The sequence below is a fragment of the Phoenix dactylifera genome, chromosome 17 (assembly GCF_009389715.1).
Source record: "Phoenix dactylifera cultivar Barhee BC4 chromosome 17, palm_55x_up_171113_PBpolish2nd_filt_p, whole genome shotgun sequence".
Classification (NCBI taxonomy): Eukaryota; Viridiplantae; Streptophyta; class Magnoliopsida; order Arecales; family Arecaceae; genus Phoenix; species Phoenix dactylifera.
Genome location: NC_052408.1, coordinates 14,279,156 through 14,301,506, shown reverse-complemented (window position 1 = coordinate 14,301,506; position 22,351 = coordinate 14,279,156). Strand labels below are relative to the sequence as shown.

Below are 22,351 nucleotides of genomic sequence, written 5' to 3'. Positions count from 1 at the left end.
CCAGCACGACCGTTTCCCTTCCCTATCCTCGCCCGCCGAGTCACCTCCTATTTCCCTTCCACGTCTCCATTCCCCGCTCACGCTCCCCTCGCTGGTTCCCCTCCCACCGGCCACTCCCGGTTAACCCCTGCTAATTCTATAAATACCCCCTCTTTCCCTCTGTCTCTGCCTCTGCCTCTTGACCTCATCTTCTTCCCTTCCCCCCCAAAAGTTAAAAAAAAAGCCCTTCTTCTCGTCCTTCGGCTAGCTTTTTGTAGGGTTCCGGCGAGAGTTTTCTAGGGTTTCGCTGCGAGTGCATGGCAGTGAGCCTTCTGCAGTTTCATGAGGTGTCTGACCTCTGCATCGGGAAGCCGGCGGTGAAGTCTCTGCCGCCGTCCGACACCATCAGAGAGGCTCTCCTCGCCCTTAAGAGAGGCGGAGAGACTTTTGTCAGCGTGTGGGTCGCTGACCGGGCGTCGCCGGAGAAGAAGGCGTGCGCCGGCAAGGTCTGCATGGTGGATGTCCTCTGCTACCTCTGCTCCGAGGAGAACATCTCTTCCCCCGCGGTCGCCCTCGGCGCCCCTCTCTCTGCCCTCCTCCCCCCAAAGGACTCCTCCCTCGTCCGCCGCGTCGAGCCGCATTCCAGGTAAAGTACGAACTAACCCGCCACGCGATGTGTCCCTCTCCGATCTTTTCTGCGTTCTTCATCTCCCCGATCTTGGTTTCTTCCCCAAATTTTCTTCTTTTCTTGAAAAAGGTTTCCTTTCTGGCAAGTTTATTACTTATTAGTTCTTTTTGGTAAATACTTATTAGTTCTTTAATAGTTCTGGATCGTTTGGTTTTCCCTCTTTTTTCGGAATTGTTCGCCTTTTGAACCATTTTCTGCTTCGATTCAGCTGATTTGTGTACGTGCTGTTGTTTTTGTTATTTAATTCGAGCTTTTCTTTGGGATCGGCAGCGTATTGGAAGCGCTAGACGTGATCTTGGACGGGGCGCAGAACCTGGCGGTCCCCATCCGCTCCGGCGCCGGGAGGAAGAAGCTCCCCGGCGGCGGCGGAGCGGCGGACTTCTGCTGGCTGACACCGGAGGACTTCGTGCGCTTCTTCCTCAACTCGATCGCCCTCTTCTCCCCGGCACCGGCACTCTCCGTCTCCGACCTCGACATCGTCCGCCCGGCCGCACTCGCCATCCGCCCCCACGACCCTGCCCTCGCTGCGCTTCCCCTCATCCGCCGCGCCCTCGCCGACCAGACCTCCGTCGCCGTCGTCACCGACGACGGCAAGCTCATAGGCGAGATCTCCCCCTCCACACTCGCGCACTGCGACGAGGGCGCTGCCGCCGCGCTGGCCGCTCTCTCCGCCGTTGACCTCATGGGCTGGATCGACTTCTCCGGCGCCCCGCCGGAGGCCGCCGTCCGGGCCGTCAAGGCCCGGCTGAGGGACAAAGGCATGGCGGGGATGGTCGAGCTCCTCGAGGCCGACCTCTCGCCACCCTTCTCATCCTCCTCCTCCGCTTCTTCGTCCTCGTCTTCCTCCGACGAGGAGTCCGGCGCGGCGACGGTGCGGCGGCCGCGGAGGCTTCGGTCCGCAGGGAGCTACTCGGCGAGGATGGGGCGGCGGTCTGAGGAGGCGATCGTGTGCCACCCGGGGAGCTCGCTGATGGCGGTCATGATCCAGGCGCTGGCCCACCGTGTCAGCTACGTCTGGGTGGTCGACGACGACTACAGCCTCGTCGGCATCGTCGCGTTACCGGACATACTCGGTGTCTTTCGGGAACAGTTGCAGCAGCCTTTTGAGACACAGTAGTTCGTTGTGGAAGCGGTCAGATAGAGAGAGAGAGAGAGAGAGAGAGTAGTATCTGTAGTACTGCATTTTTGTGCGCTTGTGAATATTTCACCTGTCTTATCGGTCGCTTTATCTTCTCCTTCACGTGAGGGGAGGAACCCGAAGCCAGAAAAGCAGCACCCCGGGTTTTGCGAGTCTTTGTTGTTAATGTTGTTGCGATGGATGGTTGCTAAAAAGTTTGAAGCTACGTGCTGTGATGTTGCAGGGGTCGGATGCGTGAGACCGCGGATACGTGCTTGCTCTTGGCAGAGCCACGGATTTTTGTTTACAGATGGATTAACCCAGCTGGAGGAGCAAGGAGTCTTTGAGGTGGGAACAGCAGGGTTTGGGAGTAATCTGAATGAAACGATCATCGGAATGGAACAGGTGGGTTCGAGCGGCTTCGGAAATGCGAAATGCTGTTGAGAGGCAACTCCCATACTTCTTTGCAGGATGCTTACTTTGGTTGGACCGACGGTAAACATTATGTGGCAGTTGTAAGACGAAATTCTCTTAAACTTCTCAACTTTGTGACATGGCAACCAGCTCAACCCTTTGGTCTCAAAATTGCCTGTCGAGCTGAGATGTTAGATTTCGGTTCTGCTTTTCGCTTCACCATTGTTCATATTGTTCTAGCTCTCTGGGAAACCTTTCAGAATGGAAGTGGTCGAGGTTGCAGGTAGCTGCAGCATGTCTTGCAATTAGTAAGTACAATCCAATAGCTTTCATCATCAATTATGATGTCTCCATTGAATCACTGGACAGGCAGGTCCGGCTGCGGCCCAGCTCTCATTCTTGCGCATCGTCAAAGTTCGTGTTAGGGTGAGTCTGAGCATTAGAATTGTAGGTGTCATGGTATCCAAAGCTAGCGAACTCATCCAACACCAACTTAAAACAATTCGCCACCTAACCAGTTGATGTCATGTATTCCTTGAAGCACCTCTCTTCCACTTAAACAATTACAGTGCCGTGCGCGTTATGTCAGTAGTCTAATTCCAAGCAGCTTTAGATAACTGTCTTCAGCTAGCAAGTAATTTCCTCCCTGAAGCTATACGCATTGAGAAGTTAGAAAAACTTCATGGAGCAGATATGGTGGTAAAGGACGCTTTAGACTTGCACAACGCTCGTATTGGTGCTGCTCATGTACCTTAACGGCTTCTTTAACAAAAATATATAGATATATTATTTGGTCTTTTTCTGTAGTAACTATGTTATCCAGTTTGTTGAAACTTCGAAGACTCAAATTTTACCAAAGTGATCTGCTCCGTAGTGGCAGAACATCTCGCAGAACTATCGCAGCTCAAAACTGGCAGCTATGTTGTGCAGAGATGTCTTGAATCATCAGAAGGTGTACTCCTGCTTCTAAAGCTTGTGAACTTTAGTAAGGAAGCATTAGAAGAGATTTAGACACATCCCTTAGGCAGCTATGTCTTGCAAACAGCACTGGAGGTCAAAAAGGTCAGATGGTAAGATTCCAGAATATTTCCCAATTTTCAAATTTTATTCCGTTATCAAAATTATGAGTTAGTGATGGGTCTATGTTGGTCCCGCACCGATTTCTAAAATTTCCCCTTTTGCCAACAGAAACATAGCGCTACAATAAGTTGTGTTACACCATCAAATCAGAACTGATGCTAGCATATTTATATTCGTATTTGTTTTATTTGACAAATACCTATACGAATATGGATGGTAGTCGGATGCACAACTTCATATTTATATTTGCTTTAAAGGAATATAGATACAAATCGAATTCGAAAGTATAGATATAAATATGGATATAAATTGGATAATTAAACTTTATGACTACAGAATCAAATATATTACTAACTCGATAATTAATGGACTCTCTTTGGTTTATCTTGGTTAAATGGTCACCGATAAATCTTTCCATATCTACAAATTTTGAGAATACATAAGCTAGTTGTTGACTCTATAGGACTGATTTTAATGATACAAAACAATTGAGTAAAAAGATGACCAATCTATTGCTTTGAGTTTAATTGATTTATTTTCAGAAAGCATTCAGTTACTCTCAAATAAAGATCATTTATCCGAAGCTCCATATGTAGAAGCATAACTCCAAAAGAGCCATGAAAATAATCTTTGGAAGCTCACATGCAGATATAAAAAAATTTATCCTGAGCTATCTCAAGAGTCAACTCCAAGTTTGTAACGAGTTGACCCTAGCACATTATCGCTGACTGATATACCTTCACGAGCTGACTTAAGCAAAGCGTGAGTTGACCCCAGAACAGTCTAGATAAATAGAAAACTGTAGAATTCGACGTAGTGGTGAGTCGACCCAAGAAGTTCACGAGCCGACTCCAGTCTAACAAGAGTCGACCACAGAGATAAGTGAGTCGACCTCTGAAATGGCCATAAAGAAAGACCGAGAGCTATAAAATACATCGCATTGGTGAGTCAACTTATGACAATCACGAACCGACTGTAGTCAAATAAGAGTCGACTACAAAAAATAATGAATCGACCCTTGAACGACCATAGTAGAAAGACAGAGAACAATAAAACTTAGTCCATTGAAGAGTCGATCCTTGAAAACAACAAATGGACTCTTGTTACTAAACGAGTTGACCCTTGAACTAAGAGAGATGACTCCACAATAAATATAGAAGAAAGACAGAGCGCAGCAAAAACAGAAATAAGCTCGAGTCGATCCCTGAAAATAATGAATCGACCCTTGAAGATATCGAGACGGCTCCTCTGCGCCTGACCATAGTAACGACTAGTTTTTCTGTGTGTCATAACGACTGTTTTTCATCTCACAACGGCTCTTCTATATATCTAACGGCTAGGAGTGAGTTACAACTTCTTCTAAAGGATATAAATATATGGAATACCAAAAAAGAAGAGGGCTCAATCACTACAGAGAAAAATCCATCATAGCAAGAAAGAGAAAGAAAAAAAAAGAGGGCTTCAAAAAGAAAATCATTTAAGAGCTTTCATAGTGAGCTGAACAATCATATCTTCTACGGTTGAGAGTTTGTGAAGTACATTCAAAATCAATCAAAGCCAACCAATAGAGTCGATGTCCATTTATTTTTTTTTTATATTTATTGTTTAGGAGCTGTATTTTATTATGCCTGCACTTAATTCTTTGTATACTTTTATGTAACAAGTTTCAAGGACTGAAACTTGAGAAAAAGTTCATCTAAATTTTGAATTAGATTGTGTTGAGCCTGGAATAAACTCGGAGAAGGTTTCAGTTAATTGTCTCGAAAAATCAACAGTTGATTGTGAGCTCGAGTAAAACAATTGGTGTAGGTTTTGGTTGATTGCCTGAAAAAATCATCTGGGTTGATTGTGTGCCCATGTAAAATAATCGAACTATAATTCCGAAAATATTATAGTGAAATTCCTAAAAAAATTTGGAGAGTGGACGTAGGTGCAGGATTAGCACCGAACCACTATAAATCTTGTGTGTTTGCATTGCTTGTGTTGCTTGCAGTTATTTCTTGCATATCTACTTATTATTCTTTTGTTAAAATAAATATTCATATGTTAAGCTTTTAACTCCGCCGCATTATACTTAATTTCTTAAAATGCCCAATTTACCCCTCTCTTGAACTGCATAGCCAGGCAACACCAGCTCCTAAAGCGTTTATATGCTCATGTTAGAATGGATAGCAAGGTTTAATGAAGATCAAACTAGTATCAATATTACGCTTTCTGCATGAATGAAGCCCAACGAATGCAAGTTTCTTTATTAAGCATATGACCGTTGTGGATGCTTTTGGCTTGTTTGAATGCAATAATGTGCATTACCTTGTGGCTGGCTCGGCTAGTTTGATCGTGATCTCGCCTGATAGAACATTAATAGGTGGCTATCTCCTGGGATAATTGGAAGAAACCATCTGGCCCTCTATTGTAATTTAATAGATAGTACAAATATTGCTTCTCTGATCTATATTATTATTTCCTTTTCAAGAAATGGCAGTAAAGATTAGATAAACAATATATGTTCATGCATCATGTTGATCCATTGACCTTATTAATCAATCTGCTAGGATTTTTGATACTATGCTGTGCTAGGATTTTGGTAGTTGGATTTGATCAAGTTATCAGGTTACTTCTTACAAAAATCAGCTCAAACTCAAGCTAGAGGGTCAGGACAAGTTGTTCTTAAGAAATCCGAGAGAAGAAAAGGGTAGTGGCCACTAGAGCCCAAGATCGAGCTCGGCACGGACGACGAAGCGCGTGAAACTCGTCCGAGTCTTCCGGGCTAACCCGTCCGGTTCAACTCATGACTCCCGGCTGTTATGTAGTCATCCAACTGCCTCGGGCTCGGTCGTTTCCTTTTAGCTCCGATTAGGTGATCCGCCCACCGACTTCTCGTCTACGAAGGGCTTATCGGCTCGCAAGAACGAGCTTAGGGTTAGGTTTTCGGGGGGAGACGAAGAGATGTCCGGCTCCGGCAGCCGCCGGGAAGGCAGCGGCGAGGGCTCCAGCATTCGCAGCCGCTCTTCTCGTACCAAAAGGGAAGGAGGACGAGGCGATCGCGGCCTCGAGGTGAGAGACTCTCATCGTCAGGTCGATCACTCCTCCTCCTCCCTCCCTCCCTCCCTTCCTCTCTCTCTCTCTCTCTCTTCCATTAGAAGATGTTTTCTTTGTTATAATGCTTCTTTAACCCTGAGATTGATCTTGACGTGTAATCTTTAAACAAATTATCAATAGATATGGATATATTGAAGTTAATTGATCACAAGAACATCAAGAAACAGTCAGATGTTGATAAATTATTAGGTCAAGATGAGTTGTATAAGGTTTATTAGCAACATAAACGGCGTGGATGCATGTAGTTTTATTGGTTTCTTTGATCAAGAAATCCAGGTTTTTAGAATCATTCGTGGAATCTTGGAAGTTATTGGCTGTTTAGTTCAGAAAACCTAGGCCGTTTAAGCCGGTTTTTATCGTGATCATGGACCTTCTTGAAGCTAATTTTCTGCCTTATGTATAATTTAACGGTTTTAGTGTCTTTTCCATGCATCATTATACACTTTCCTAATCATGTTTTCTTGGTGCAGAAAACCACTAAATTATTTTTTTTCTTTTTTTAAAAAATTAAAAGTCAGGTTTTTTCATAAAATCCCCCAAAAAATCTTAACACTAGCCCTAATTTTCAGAGAATTAAGGTTGTGTCTTTTTGCTTTTCTTTCCACTTTAGCATCACAGACCGAACATGAAGAATAAATCAGCAGACATGAGCCCCTAGACACATTTGATTTGATTATCATGTTTTGATTGCTTGACCTGGATGGTTGTGTAATAAACTTAAACTACTTAATATCCCATATTCTCCACTTTTAATAGCTAATAGTACTATACTTGATGAGCTGTTATATGTTCAGGTGGGTATAAATTTATATATGAATATAATAGAGATATCATCATATATTATTTTTTTTTGGCTACCAAAATATCATTACACGTAGTCCAGGTTCAGCATGACCAAACTGTGACATATAATGGTTTGGTATGAGATGGCCCCAAACCCACCTTTTTTTGGAATGACTGAATGAGTTTAGTGTTACGTTCGGAATTGATTGGAAACTTATGATCTAAACTAGTATTTTAAACTAATTTTTCTAGACCCATACATGTCGTAGCTGGCATGAACATTGAATTGAGATTTTGGACCCCCAACTTGACCCAGCAATCTGAGTTTCATGCCCGTGTTGATTCCAATTAGGCAAGGCTTAGTTTGGTCATAGGTTCACTTGATTGTGATGCACCTCTCAACTTGCTCTAAAGTCATCATTTCGTAATGGTAGAATTAGAAAACAGAAACACTGAACAAATGTCTAATAGCTTCTTCTTCTTCTTCTTTTCTTCTTTCTTTTTCATTCTTTCCTTTTTTTAGGGAAAAAACCAAGAAGACATTTATGCAAGATCCTAACGGGAATTTCAGTTCCTTTCTCAAGCAAAAACTTTGATCAGTTATGGACATGTGCACTTGGACATAATTGATGCTTTCAAGATTTGGTTGTCAAACATGTGTTGCTTACCCTGTCTTGGACATCCTTTTGTGGTCCAAAAATATTATATATGTAACAACTATTAGGTCAAGCTAATACTACTATACACGGGATATTTTATACAGAGAACATATTCAATTTAAACAGCCATATACACATTGTATGGACTTGATGTATAAATTTTGGTTATTTGAGTTTCTCACCGGGAAATGATTGACTACTGGTTGCAGCACAATTCTCGTGATTTTATGCAAGGGAAGACGAGGATGAGGGTGAGAGATGGAGATAGAGACGGAGATTGGTATCGTGATAACAAAAGAGATCAGGATCGAGGCAGGGAAAGAAATCAATATGGGGAAAGAGAACGGGATCATGGTAGGGAAAGAGATCAGAATTATCATCGCCGAGACCATCACAGAAATACGAACACAAAGGATGATGGGGGAAAGGACAGATCAGATGAATCTGATTGCCATGGCAATCATGATAATGACCGGTAAGCTGGACTAGAGTTAGTGGAAGTATGATGCATGCCACAATTTTACTATCTAGTTATCATCCAATATTTAGAATCACACTGCTCTTGTTATATGCTTCTGCTATTTCATTTTTTAATTTCATGCATTCAGTTTAACACCTTTTGAAGTATGATACAGTTCACTTGATGTTTTCCTCTTGTTTTCGTCGTGATCATATTAACTTACTACTAATAGAAAATTTGTAATATATGCTGAAATTTTAAGGCAAATCTTTCTTCTGCACTTCAGAGAAGTGAAATATGTCGAAGAAGAAAATGAAACATAGTTTTCCTATATACATTGCTTTAGTGCAAGCATTCATGATTACATCATTGTTGCTCCACAGTATTACGTGACTATGCTGCATTTTTTTTTTATCATTTTTGTAAGCTACCGAGAATATGACCGAGATGGGAGTAGGAGAAATAGACATGTATCATGCTCTCGTTCTCCATCTAAAAGGTACATGGCATTTTCTTTATTTTTTAGATGTTTTAAGTCTTGCATTTTTATTCAGAATTAATTTCTTGGCCTGTACTGTATGACAACACCTAAAGCTTGGAATTTGACTCCAAACTTGTTTATCAAAAGTCTGACCATCCAAACTTCTATAATGTGCATGGTGTAGGACTTAATTTTGTCACATTTTTAACTCATTTATTAACAATCAAAACATCATATTATTTTCAATGATGTAATGTCAGGAATAATGTAGTGCATCGGCATATACTTGGTAAAAGATGCTTGCTTGCTTGTGGATGTTACGGGTTCTTCTCCCAGTAATGGAGATTCTGGAGGCTAGTTGGGCTGGTTTGCCGCCTCATTTAAGTGGCTCATACGGCATGGTGATCCAAGGAGGGCTATGCACCTGTTGTGTAGTCCGTTAAATTAAAGGCTATGCAGTTATAAAGTACTTTAAACATAGTGGTTAAGCATCGAATCTGGAGGATATAATGAGCAAGAATCACTGAAGATGGTTTGAACATGTGAAGCATGTCTAAAATACAACTCCAGTGTGCTGGGGTTCTAGAGTATGTTTTGAAGTGTTAAAAAATGAGGAGACATGAAGTTGGTGTAAATGATGGCAATGAGAAATGGTGCAAAGAAATCTTCAATTCTTTTTTATAGAACCAATTATAATTTGATCCTAGTAGCTGATCTACTTTGTTGGAACTTTTTTTAATTTGTTTTTTCTTCTCTCTTTGAGCCTTAACCTCCTCTACCATCCTGCATACTAAGATATTAAAAATAACTTGGTTAGGTTTATCAGATGCTAACTCATAATTCATAATATATTTTCTGAATGCCTTGAGGCCATCAATTAGCTTGAGAAACTGTATTTTAACACTTTTTTGTGGATATGGGCACTGTATACTGCATCATACTATGTGGAAGCTTCCCTTCCATATTCCATCCTTTGTTTTCATTTCTTCTGTATTGTGTACAGTCAAGTTACATATACATTGTTTTCTGTATACAAGGTTTGACCAGAAAATCTTTCCATCTATTGACCTGTGTAAACTTTCAAGCAATATTACATATGAAGGCTCTAGTTTGTTGAATATTCATAGTGTGATGCGTTAGGTTTTACAATACACTACGTAGTCTTGCTGAGTTGTGCATTGGCATTATATTCCATGCTAATATATGGGTGGGGTTCATGGTCTCCTGCTTCTTTTGGTCAATTAAAAGCAACAGTAAACTACACTAAATTCAATATGTTGATGAGCTATTTTGGCACAGTAATTACTCTTTTTCCTTTTAAACATCTTCCTATGAAATTTTGTATCAAACTTCATGTGTTATTTGAAATAAGATGCTTTAGAGGGATAGGGATATGATTTTGTCCCACCCATTAATATTCTATGAGACAGGCTGAGTTTGAATGATAACTGTTCTTTCAAATTTAATTAAGTAATTGTGAGCTACTAATTTTCTTGGTATATTACATATGGTGTCGAATGCCATTTGTTCCTTTTTTTTTTTGTTGAAAAATTTGAGCATCTACCTCTTTTTGTTTCGTCCACTAATCCTCTAGGTATCTTTAATATTCATCTTGACATTGGAAATGTTATGTTGCATATTAGATTTTATCCAATCCATTTTTAAGGATGGCTTGAGGCTCATCTTGCATCATGCCTTAAGATTGGATTCCTAATTAACATTATTGAAGCTCATTGGTGAGGTTATACAAGTGACATGTACGCATCAAATAAAGAGGCATATGTCATTATGCTGTTTCTTACTGTATCATTTTCTTTTGCAGCAAGCGCGTAAGTGGTTTTGACATGGCCCCTCCTGGCGCTCCTCTTCTGCCTGGTGCTGCTGGTACAGGTTAGGATGCACTCTTGTAGTTGCTTCTAGTTTTTTTTGCCTTATAAGAGTAATGTTATTTTACCATATGTACTATCTGAAAATGCACATCTGTAAACTAGTATGCCTTTTCCATTTTCTCTTATCGAAGATTTTATTTACTTAATGGTTTCATATGGAAACTGAAGATCATTGTTGTGTTGTTGGCTGTTGTGTGTGGTTTTCTGTTTGTGATTGTGTTTTCGATTGGGTAAGAAGGCAATGTTGGGCTTCATGTGCCATGGTGCTACCCAATGGTGTGACAAGTGTAGATACTATGTTCAACGAGGAACCAGTGCACTGGTTTGCTGGATCATGTTCGCCTTCAAACGGAAACTATTGCCTTTTGGTAGACTTACAGATGTATCTTCAGCAACAACAGTAATGGATTTGTTTCTTATTTATATTTTGCTGCCATTTATGCAAGTCATATCAAGCAGGAAGGCATAACATCTACCGTCCACCTTAAAACAAGAGTTCAATAGTTTCACCGGTGTTGCTCATGTCCTGGTAGCAACACCTCTTGGCTGTTGCTTGTTTTCATATTTACTGTTTCTTATCTGTTACTTGTATAGGGCAGCTGCCTGGCATTCCTCAACCGCTGACAGGAATACTCCCAACCATGTTTCCTCTTCCAACCCTACCGGTACTTCAGAAAATTTCTCTGCAGTGTTCAGATGCCTTTTGTTAATCTATCATTTTTTATTATGCTTGACTTACCAGACTATCCTGTATTCTCTCTCATAGCTAGGATCAATGTCAGTGATGCCAGCTCCAGCAATGACTCAACAGGTATGTCTTGATGCATTTGTTTTGATTGACCACTTTATATGGCATGCACAAATAGTAAAGTTTTGCTTCCCTCCAACAATCAGGCAACAAGGCATGCACGCCGTGTATATGTTGGAGGCCTTCCTCCCATGGCAAATGAACAGGTGTATTCTAGTTACAGTTATTTTGCATGGTTACCTATCTTCTATCTTAATCTTGTACAAAATGTCATGCACCTTCATTTTTAATCCATTGAGCAGAAGTTGTTGGTTAGTGCATTGGAAATATTTTTCTCAAAAACACTAACTCGAAAATATCATGCGAAAATGGCAAGAGTATCTTATCAGCGTCTTGGCCCACATATTTAGATATTACTCATGTCTCTGATCCAGTTGATGAGATTACATTATGTGTTTTGCTGAACTGGATGATTGAGTTTAGCATCTGCTACTTTTACTTGTATATTCTTTTTTACTTCTAGAGTTATAGATGAATTTCTGCAAAATATAAAGCATAAGCCTTGAATCTACGGAACTTTCTTAATTATCAACCAGTGTCATGATTAATTGTATAATCTGAATCATATCCTGTATCTTGAGTAATCATACATTGTGTGTGGAAGGCAAATACACATGGCTAAAGCAGGTTGCCTGTCTCTGCTAACTCCATCGTAGACTTATTTGTCACTTCATGATATCTATCCATTAGTGCATCAATACAATCCTAATTACCTACAACCAAACACTATAGATATAATTATGCAAATTCCATATTTCTATTATAGATTACTAATTTTTTTTCATGTTCTATAGTAACTTGTTATTCAACATAAACTTGCAGGCTTTATTGTGGATACTATTCTGTTGGCACTTCATCTACGAAGCCTGTCTAAACGGACTTGTCCATACTTCTTGGACAAACTATCAGATCAGGAATAAGACCTTTTAAGATGTCCTTAAATGGAAATATATAGAATTATTTTTGCTTCCTAACTTCTGTATATAGGGCTGCTAATAGACTAGCCCTTGCACCAGATTTTTTTATAATGTTTTGAATCGAGCCAACAAAGTTTGGATTGTCCCATCCTACTAGCAGCCCCTCTAGGAATCCTAACTTCTTTGCCCTCTGCTTTATCTTGAAGACCCTGCACGTTGCCACTAAATATTTGAACTATGACAAGTGCTTATCTACCCTATGTGTATTGCATCTCTGGTTTAAGTTGCCTTCTCGTTCAGAAGTTGATATAGTTCACATGCAGATAGCTAAAACATATTTGATTTTCTGCCTTTAATTGCTTTCTAGGTACTTCATCAGCATGTATGATAATTGCTTTGCAGCTCCTCTTGCATATGTTTGAGTAATAACTTTTCCAACCTTGGAATTTAAATATCTTTATACATGTATCATTATTATTATTTATATGCAGTAAAAACCCTTTAGAAGCAAATTCCGGCCTCTTTATCTTTTTTTTTTTATTTTTAACTTGTAACTTTTTTAAACAGAGTTCAAAGAAGGTTTTATTAAAGGAGTAAAATATAATCAAGCTAATTTTCCGTGCATGTATTTGCTATTATCTATAATTTTTTTTCCCATTAGAACCCTAAGGGACCATATACAACTCTTATATCAAGTCCTTTATTTATTTATTCATTTAATTTATAACTTAGGAGACATTTAAGTTAAAATTTCATCATGATTTTGCCCCGAATGCTCTTGCATATCATTATCTGTCAGCAACAACAATATCTGTTCTCAAGCTGCACTCATTTGTTACTTTTTTAAGTCCAAATCAAGAGTTGAAATCTCCATAACTGAAAACCTGAATAGGAGTCATCTACCTCTTTTTGATCCATTCCTATCTGTTTCAACATGTGCAAGTTGAGTTTATTGAAAACAAACAATTTACTGATGAGCCATGCACTCTAGGAGCATCTTTTCTCTGCTATGCTACTTTCCTCTTTCTTCCTTGAGGGCATTCCTTTCCTTCCAATAGAACCAAACGGTCTTGCCCAGAACTGTATCCCCCGATTCCTTCCCTTGAAGAAAATGATACCAAGTTGTGACTTGGAAGTTCTCTAAGCCTGCTAATCAGAGTGGGTGTAGTTCCATATTTAAATTGAAGTCAGCAGATGAATGGAATGGGCAACAGTATGCTCTAAAGTTTCATAATCAAATCTTTATGCTTCATTATCTATTGGAAAATGTGTTTGCAAATAAGTGATAAGGGGCCTGATACTAACATTTTCTATTACCTATTGATCTCAATGCAAGTGCTAACTCTGTATTTCTTGGCCTTCTTAAAACAGACAATTGCTACATTTTTTAGCAACATCATGACTGCTATAGGAGGAAATGCTGCTGGTCCAGGTGAATTTTCAAGTTCTTTTTCCCTTTTTGATTTCGTCATTATCTTCTTTAGTGAATAAGTGAGTCAGCTTCTTTTGAGTTGTCTGTAGGCACAATTGCCTTTCTGGCTTTGGCTATTGTAAATGCAATGGGCAGTACATGTGAGTATAACAAGTAAAGAAGCTACAAAGGTAGCATTATTTGGTATAAGCTTTGCGCAAAGAATATGTAAGAAGAGATGATAAAAGTTCATGTACAACAAGTGTATCAGTGGAGGGGAACAAAGAAACATGGAATAAAAGTTGTGAATGTGTTGAAAGAGCAAACTCTTGTGGCATTTTACTTGCTCGAGTTTGCTGGTGTTTTTTCATGTAATCACACTCTCGGTAAGCATAGCCAAAAATCCTTTCTGAAGCATTGCTCACTGCTGCTTTATCCAAAAAGCCCTTGACTTATTTCAGTTATCCTGCACAATATATTTTGGTAGGATCAAGGCTAAACCTTAACACAATGAGCCTCCGTGTAGCTTATTTTACCGCTCCATTTTAGTTTTGTTATGTGTTCCTCCTTAAGTAATTTCTGTTAGACTTAGATTCAAACTCCATCTTTCTTTGGTTGTAAGGACCTTTTCAATAAAAGAATGCATTACAGACGCTTTATCTTTGCTCCTATTTAGCAACCAAATCTATGTATCTTTCTGGCAACCCATAAAACATATTTTAATTTTTTTCTTGTAGGCTGTATATGTGATTGGTTTGTTGCCAGGCAGAACCAAGAATATGAGTGGCATGGGCTTGAGCATGAGCGTGATAAGTAGGGCTACAACCTGAGTGGGTTGGGCCATGTTGAGGGCTAACCTAACCCAACCCAACCCCTATATCTCCCAACCCTAACCCAACTCAATTGGCCCCAGGTTAGGATTTATCTAACCCAACCCAATCCATCACCATCTCAAGCTAAATTCGGGTTAGTGTCAGGTTGGGTCTTGTTGACCCATGTTAGTCAGGTTAGATTGTGTTGAATGGAAATTCTGAGATAAGGAAAAATTTTGGTATTTTTTTGTTGGATGTGTATTTGTTGGATCAAGACCTAAACCATCAATCCATTTTTATGGTGTACTTACTCAATTTTATAATTTAGAATGACTAAAGACATACTTTTATGGAAAAAAATGCGGTCTCTCTCTCTCTCTCTCTCTATCTATCTATATATATATATATATATATATATATATATATATATGAATTATTTATTAATTTATTTATTAGTTTCTGTTGAATTCATGTGGGTTGGGTTTAAAGATCAATGCTAACCCAATCTAGCTTGTTTTTTTTTTATTTTTTTTAGGAGGGTGGGGTTGAGATTCTTGAGCCCGAACCCAACCGTAGTCCTGTCCAATGAGTGGGCTGAGTGGACCTGGTACAGGCTGTGCCAAGCCCAAGTTGCAGCATGACACTTTTTAATTGTGGGATGTTTCTAGTCTTTGAAAACTTCTTGCGGACCTATAAGCACGTATCACACCCATACATTGTTCTAAGTGTTGTCTGTGCGCACTTCAGTGTAAACAGAAGGGTCTAGGTAACATTGGCTTGTGATTTATGGTATTAGAGTGGGACAAGGGCCTCAGTCTTTGGGAGACAATCTTTTAAAGTTGGCATAACAGTTCTGTTCTTGGTGAAAATTCTGTTTCACTATATAGGGAGTGAGAGGATGCTCTTGGCTTTGTAGACAGTATGAGTCCATGAGACTAGAAAAACGTCCTTAGCCTTGGCCATGAAGAATGAGAAAAACCATATGTAATGGAGTGAGGTTGGAAGATTGCTGCTCCATTGAATATGTGTTTACATTGCTCTATGGTGCTATCTAATTCCGTGAATATTAGACAGACTCCTATTACTCTCCTCTTATCTTGAGGAGCAGTTGTGCTTTCCGACCTGCATTGACATGTTAAAACAAAGAAATTGCATAAGGAAACTAGTTACACATTTATCTTTTACATTAACAACTATGTGTGCTTTTCAAAGTTGAACTAAGCAACCTTTACCTAACGCATGTAAACCACCAGATGTGGATTTCCCATGTTTGTGTCTTCTCAAGTGGGTTGTAAAGTGTTGCTTGAATAGATAAGCAATCTCATAGGATGGTGCGCTGGGTGTTGTAGGACCAGAAATGGATTTTTGAAGGAAATCCTCTAAGAGTCTTTAACTCAATTTTAGGAGTGGCCATGTACACAAGGTGGATGGGAGATTGAGCCAGTTGAGCAGAGGCTGGCTGGAAACAAAAATTAGTGGGGTCAAGGGGAGGCTTCTTTACCCAAACACCTCTCCCCTTCCTTCTTTCGATTGCAGCAGTTGGGGTGGTTTTTTTTTTTTGGGGGGGGGGGGGGGGGGGGGGGGGCAGGACCTTGCGTATTGTGCTGATGTTTTGTATTTACTTCCACTATATGGATCTGGCCTAATTATTTCTCTTTATCTTTATCTAACTGTTTTGAAGGTGGGCTAATCTCTAATTAGTTTTGATCTTTATTCAAACTCCATGACTTTGCTCTCTTTGTTATTTTGTTTCTTAAAATAAAAAGAAAGTTAAGTTTAATACTTTTTGGTTATTTAGGTGATGCTGTTGTCAATGTCTACATAAATCACGAAAAGAAATTTGCTTTTGTTGAGATGCGAACAGTTGAAGAAGCAAGTAATGCGATGGCATTAGATGGTATCATTTTTGAGGTATCACCTGTCTTCTTGCCAATGTTGTCTTCTCTCCTAGAATGGACTGTGTATTGGTATACTCATTTTCCCTCCTTTTGACTTGGTATGCTAGCTAGTCCTGCACATTATTTGGGCTTATAATGAGGTTTAAGATAATCATCTGCTTCAAAGTACAAAATCTCTAGCAGATATATGAAAATTATCATGCTGTACTTTAGTATCTAATATATCATGTCCTGGTTTATGAGATCAGCTTTATCACTTGTGATCGTCATTTGAAATGGAAACCAGTCATTATTATGTTGTCTAAAGATCATATCCTTGGTACAAGTTAACTTTTCTCGTGTAACCGTTGCCTCCTGACTCTTGTTTGTCCGCTCTTTTCTGAACTTGAAGAGGGGGGGGGGGATAAATATGAGAACTCTCCTGTAGCATATAATGTCGGTGAATCTTTGCTTTGATTAATTTCAACTGTAACACAATGGTTGATATCTCATGTGATGCCTCTTGAAAACTTGATAGGGAGTCTCAGTGAGAGTTCGAAGACCTACCGACTATAATCCTTCATTGGCCGCAGCACTCGGACCTAGCCACCCCAATCCTCATCTTAACCTAGCTGCAGCCGGTCTCACTCTTGGGTATGTGAGCATAACTCAAAAGTTGTGGCATTTTATGTTCAATGTTTCACCATCATAAGTTTTGGAAAAGTTGCAATGCTATTGATTTGATGGTTATGGTATTATAATTATGGTTTCAGTATCAGAAGTAGGATCACTTGTTATATTTCTTTGTACTCGTGTACTGGAAATATCATGTGATTACAGAATCAAATCAAAAATTTTACTGTTTCCAAGCAAGTTTCCTAATATTAAGCTTATTGTGTCTTTTGTTGACAGCACAATTGGTGGAGCTGAGGGACCTGACCGTATCTTTGTAGGTGGTCTCCCCTACTACTTCACAGATGCACAAATAAAGGAGCTACTTGAGTCCTTTGGGTATGCATATTGAATACAAACATTTACTCTGACTAATTCATTTTTGTGTATTTGCTCTTTATTCAATTTTTTAAAATGTATCCAGATTTAGTTGAAAGCGAACTTTCTTTCTTTCTTTCCTTCTTTTGATTATGTTGAACATGAACTTTATAATTTTTGTAGAAAAACTCTCTTCTGCAATTCTCAAAGATACCTGAGAGTGCAATTCAAGATTTTGTCGTAATACTGTTTCATCTTCATCCAGTATAATAGTTATTGTTGGTGAATAATGATTGTTACAGACCTCTGCGTGGATTTGACCTTGTTAAAGATAAGGACACGGGAAACTCAAAAGGTTATGGTTTTTGTGCCTATCAGGTATAATGTATCTAAATGACTGATAATGGTTGTCTTCTCCCTGTCATTATCCAGCTTGATTGTTGCCTGAGCCTACTTGGCATTTCAGGATCCATCAGTCACAGATGTGGCTTGTGCTGCACTTAATGGTCTGAAAATGGGTGACAAGACACTAACCGTACGCCGTGCTTCTGCCAGGTTTACATTCCATGCTTAATGAGTAGTGGTGCATTTTCAATTTGCTTTTGTGTCCTGTTTTTATGTATTTAGAGACTATGATATCTTCTGAGTATGACATGTCATGCCATTTGCATATGCAGTACTGGGCAAATTAAACCAGAGCAGGAGTTGATTTTACAGCAGGCACAACAACATATAGCTATGCAGGTAATATAAATTACCTAATGTCAAATATATCCATTACTTCTCCTTTTCTTGTATTTCATCTACTAATTAACAATTGATGGATGTAGAAAATGGCTCTACAGGCTGGAAATGCCCCACCTTTTCCTGGAGCAGGGTTGGCACTTGCTGCCCCTGTAGCATTTCCAACTAAAGTTCTATGCTTGACTGAGGTATCCTCAACAGATGCAGCTTTCTACTGATATAGTCAATTATGTTCAATTTTGAGCAATATCAAAACTAGTAATGGAGTGTGGATTTGGCATATCAAGTCAATTTCAAATTATTCTTCTTATTTTTTAGGTGGATATGATTTAAATGCACATTTTATCTCAATTTAGAAAAGGGTTATAAGTGAGATAAGTAGAGTGATGTTACAATGAGCAGTAAGCAACCCTATCAGTCTGTCATTATTCTAAGAAATTACATGGATTATGGTTCGTCGTACCAACCCGAACCGGATGGTACAGGATATACCGTACCATACCAGTTCGGTACCTTATATCAGTATGGATGGTGTACCAATACTCGGTATACTGAAAAGATCCTATACTATACTGTACCAACACAGTGCTAATATGGCACCAGCACGAGGTCCGGTATCCAGACAGCGAACCTTGACATAGATGTTATCACCTGCAACTTATTAACGCATAAATATCCAGATTTATTTTAATGAACTTAACAAGTACATGTATGTGATATAAATATTGCTATTTTTTTAATCTTGATTTTGTCGTCTGCAGCATATTGCTTGAGCTGTTATTAGTAAATATTTAGAGAATTTGTCATTATGCATTTTATATCTTCATCAAAATGGGTGTTGTAAGGTGGCGTCCATCGATGAGCTGAGGGATGATGAGGAATATTCAGAAATATTAGAGGATATGAGAGAAGAAAGTGGAAAATTTGGTAAGCACATGTCGAACTATATGCATATAAATACTTTATTACTGTTGAAATCAGAGTGTAAATTTCACTTAGTTTGCTGACATGGATGTGTAAAAGTTCTGGGTCATTAATTTTAGTGCCTGAAACATGTCATTTTTGAATGGGCTCTTTTTTGTTTCTTTGTTGAAATTTTCAGGTTCATTGGTAAATGTGATCATACCACGCCCAACTTCAACTGGGGAATTGATTCCTGGAGTTGGAAAGGTAAGCTTGATTTCTCTCACTGTCTTATTTTATGTGTGGTGGTCCCTTGACATTCAATTGGTGCTCAATATTCCCCGCTCTAAATGTGCCAGTTGTCTTTTCCATATCCTGAGCTCACAAGCTGTGGTCAGTGCAGCTCACAATGTTCTAAACATAACCAGGGAACTTTTTGTCCTTTTGATTTTAGGTATCAAGTTGATACACATGATATCTATACATGGAACTCATACGACATTATGGTTTTATATAATTCCATTTACATTAGACATGTAAGCACAACAGCTTAACAGAATATTTTTGATTACTGATACCAATCGCTGTTCGATTCACCTGTCTTATGTGGCAGTTAGTCGATTGGTAGGATACAACTGGGTTTTGGGGGAGAGAGAGGGGGGTTGGTGGTGGTGTTAGGTGGGGTCCATGTGTGGTTTTGCCATCAGCGCAGCGAATGGAGTCCTGACCTTCAGCATTTTTCAATTCTTTTTGAAGCTTGTTAGATGCAGAGGCAGTTTATGCTAACAGACGCAATTGAGATGGTGTAGCTTTGCAAAAAATTGAATGGGGCATTAGTGCTAGGATGGAATTGTATTGTGCTGAGTTATGTAGAAGTGTCTAGTTCTCACTTCTCACCCTTGTTCTTTCTTATATTAGATGGTCTAGGCTTCATTGACCCTTTTTATTTGATCTGATCATAAATCTTGCCCCACTCAGTTTGGCTTCTTGGAGCTGCTAAAACTTCTAGGACATTAGACAACAATCTCCATCAAAGCTAAATGATGATAAGAATGTCCTTTGTAAAATATCCAAACAATAGTAAGAATATTCCTCCTTACAATAAATTGAGTGACAGCCACGGGAACTGGCTGTTTAGCTCTGCTCCTGCTGCATGTAGTGTTAACCTTGTTAATGAGGAATTGATGGCTTTTTGGTACTGAGTATCTAGTGAGTTTGCTGGAGGAATTGATGATTCCACCTCATAGCCATCTGAAATCCAAACTGTTAGGACATGACATCCTTTGTTTCAGAAGCTTTTGTTTTTCAATTTATTAATCTTTTTTATTTAGTGTTTTCTCGTATTTAAAATTTCTAGAACTATGGTGCTCCATTACTCTCTTCTCATGTGTTTATAATGTCAGCTAGGTATTATAATAAATTATACTTCAAACTTGGAGTTATTGAGACAATCAAGGGTGAGCCTCGATGCAAGGGTAAGGTTGCTCAATTGTGACATGGAGATTATAGGTTTGAAATATGAAAATTGCCTTTCTGCATGCAAGGGTAAGGCTGCGCACATTTGACTCTTCCCATATCCCGCAATTGCGGGAGCCTCGTGCATTAGGCTGCCCTTTATTTAGTTAAAGAGGCAACCCACTCCTTGCTATGTTTTAAGGACAATTTTGCATTCATTAGTAATGCTGTGGACGATGAGTCCTTGGCACAATCCATATAAGAATTTAGATTTTTATTTACCACATAGTATTATCAAAAGCATGATGACTCTTTAGTATTCAATTTTGGCTCTTACTTTGTTCTTAGTATCAGATTCTGCAATTTAAAGAAACTTTCTACTCCAGAATTTTTGCTTGAGCTTCAGAACATTCAGCTTTTAACAGAAATATGTTATCTAAATTTTCCATATCAATGCCATCATGCATATTTCTGTTTACAAGGACGCCTAATATTTACTCTATGTGACTGAAAGTGGTCCATGATTATACATATTCAGGTGTTTTTGGAGTACACGGATGTCACAGGCTCGACTAGGGCAAAGGTTGCTCTCCATGGAAGAAAATTTTCAGGGAACATTGTCACTGCTTCATATTACCCTGAGGACAAATTTACTATGGGCGATTATGGGGCAGCAGCAGTGGGTTGAGCAGGAGCCTATACGCCTGCACTATCATTGCTTTTAACGTTCCCATTTTACAGGTGGTCATATTTTCTTGAGTTCTGGAAGATTTATGTCAGGCTTTGATTTGCATCAGGATGTAGAGGGTGGCCTGATCTTTTGTATACAAATCTTGTTGAGTAGGGATCCTGTTGGTACGTGACTTTAGTCATGCTTGGTAATTTTATATCAATCCATCAGTTATTCATTGAACTGGATGGCAAGGTCTATGTACGCTAATAAACTGTTGGAAGAGGATCTGATAAGGGGACCTTGATCTGATCCCAATATATGGTCTGGTTCATTGAGTACTACTATCATACAAACATGGTATATTTTTACTGCAACAATCTGTGCGATGCTCAAAACATTGTATTGTGATTAAAAATGCTCGTCGTTGTATGAGATCTCTACACTTTGCTTCTGGCTTATTGATGCAGGAGAGAAGATCCATCAATTGACTCAGTTTTAATTTTCTTAACAAACCTAATCAACTTTTAAAGGACAACCTTGGTTTTCAAGACTTGACATTGCTCGAGCCGTTTGGTTAAGAATTTTTTTTTTTTTTGGGCTAATGGGAGTACCCGAATTTTTTAAAATCCAATTCTAGCTCTATATCTAATATTCAAATTTCATTTCAATGATTCCGATTTTAGTCACGATTTAAGGGTGTTGGGGTATAGCACTTATTTGCCATGCGCCTCCTGATAAGTTTGTAATGAGGGGTCGATTATTTACTTTTCTGTTTTTTATTGAGGAATACTGGTTATGCTGGTTAGGTCAAGACGGTCCTATCTTTCAATTATCTCTACAATGTTATAATTCAATCTTGGGATTGAATGTTGGAACAAAGGTCATCCATTTTAGACCATTTTTGCAAATAAATGCACCCATCTTGATTTAAATCTCTTTCTTCATTGGTAATTTAAATAATCTCTCTGTGGTTGTTAGCTTAGAAAATATTTTATGTGCTCCTCTATTACATGTTGTTGATATAATATTATGGTGAAATGCTGATTATATGCTCGGATGCTATCATTTCTTGCGACTTAGGTATGGGATTAGAGGTTCAATTTCGGTTAGAG

The 22,351-nt window shown here is 39.2% G+C and overlaps 2 protein-coding genes across 6 annotated transcripts; both read left to right on the top strand.

The window, feature by feature from the left end:
- Positions 1-70: 70 nt before the first annotated feature.
- Positions 71-2,537, top strand: LOC103716189 (CBS domain-containing protein CBSX5-like). Its single transcript, XM_039115146.1, has 2 exons — positions 71-625; positions 938-2,537. The coding sequence occupies exons 1-2, from the start codon at positions 297-299 to the stop codon at positions 1,782-1,784; spliced, it is 1,176 nt and encodes a 391-aa protein (XP_038971074.1). The 5' UTR covers positions 71-296; the 3' UTR covers positions 1,785-2,537.
- A 3,419-nt stretch (positions 2,538-5,956) lies between these two features.
- LOC103716180 (splicing factor U2af large subunit A) lies at positions 5,957-21,613 on the top strand. 5 transcript variants are annotated; one of them, XM_039115141.1, is made up of 19 exons: positions 5,957-6,353; positions 8,029-8,294; positions 8,707-8,778; positions 10,583-10,650; positions 11,244-11,314; positions 11,416-11,460; positions 11,544-11,603; positions 13,746-13,806; positions 16,396-16,508; positions 17,013-17,128; positions 17,387-17,485; positions 17,767-17,842; positions 17,931-18,019; positions 18,142-18,208; positions 18,295-18,396; positions 19,054-19,135; positions 19,311-19,378; positions 20,515-20,586; positions 21,105-21,613. In XM_039115141.1, the coding sequence occupies exons 1-19, from the start codon at positions 6,225-6,227 to the stop codon at positions 21,252-21,254; spliced, it is 1,806 nt and encodes a 601-aa protein (XP_038971069.1). In that variant the 5' UTR covers positions 5,957-6,224; the 3' UTR covers positions 21,255-21,613. The 5 variants fall into 5 exon arrangements, with proteins under 5 accessions (XP_038971069.1, XP_038971072.1, XP_038971071.1 ...); XM_039115142.1 differs by having other exon boundaries at positions 6,111-6,332; XM_039115144.1 differs by lacking the exon at positions 8,707-8,778.
- The last annotated feature ends 738 nt before the right edge of the window (positions 21,614-22,351 follow it).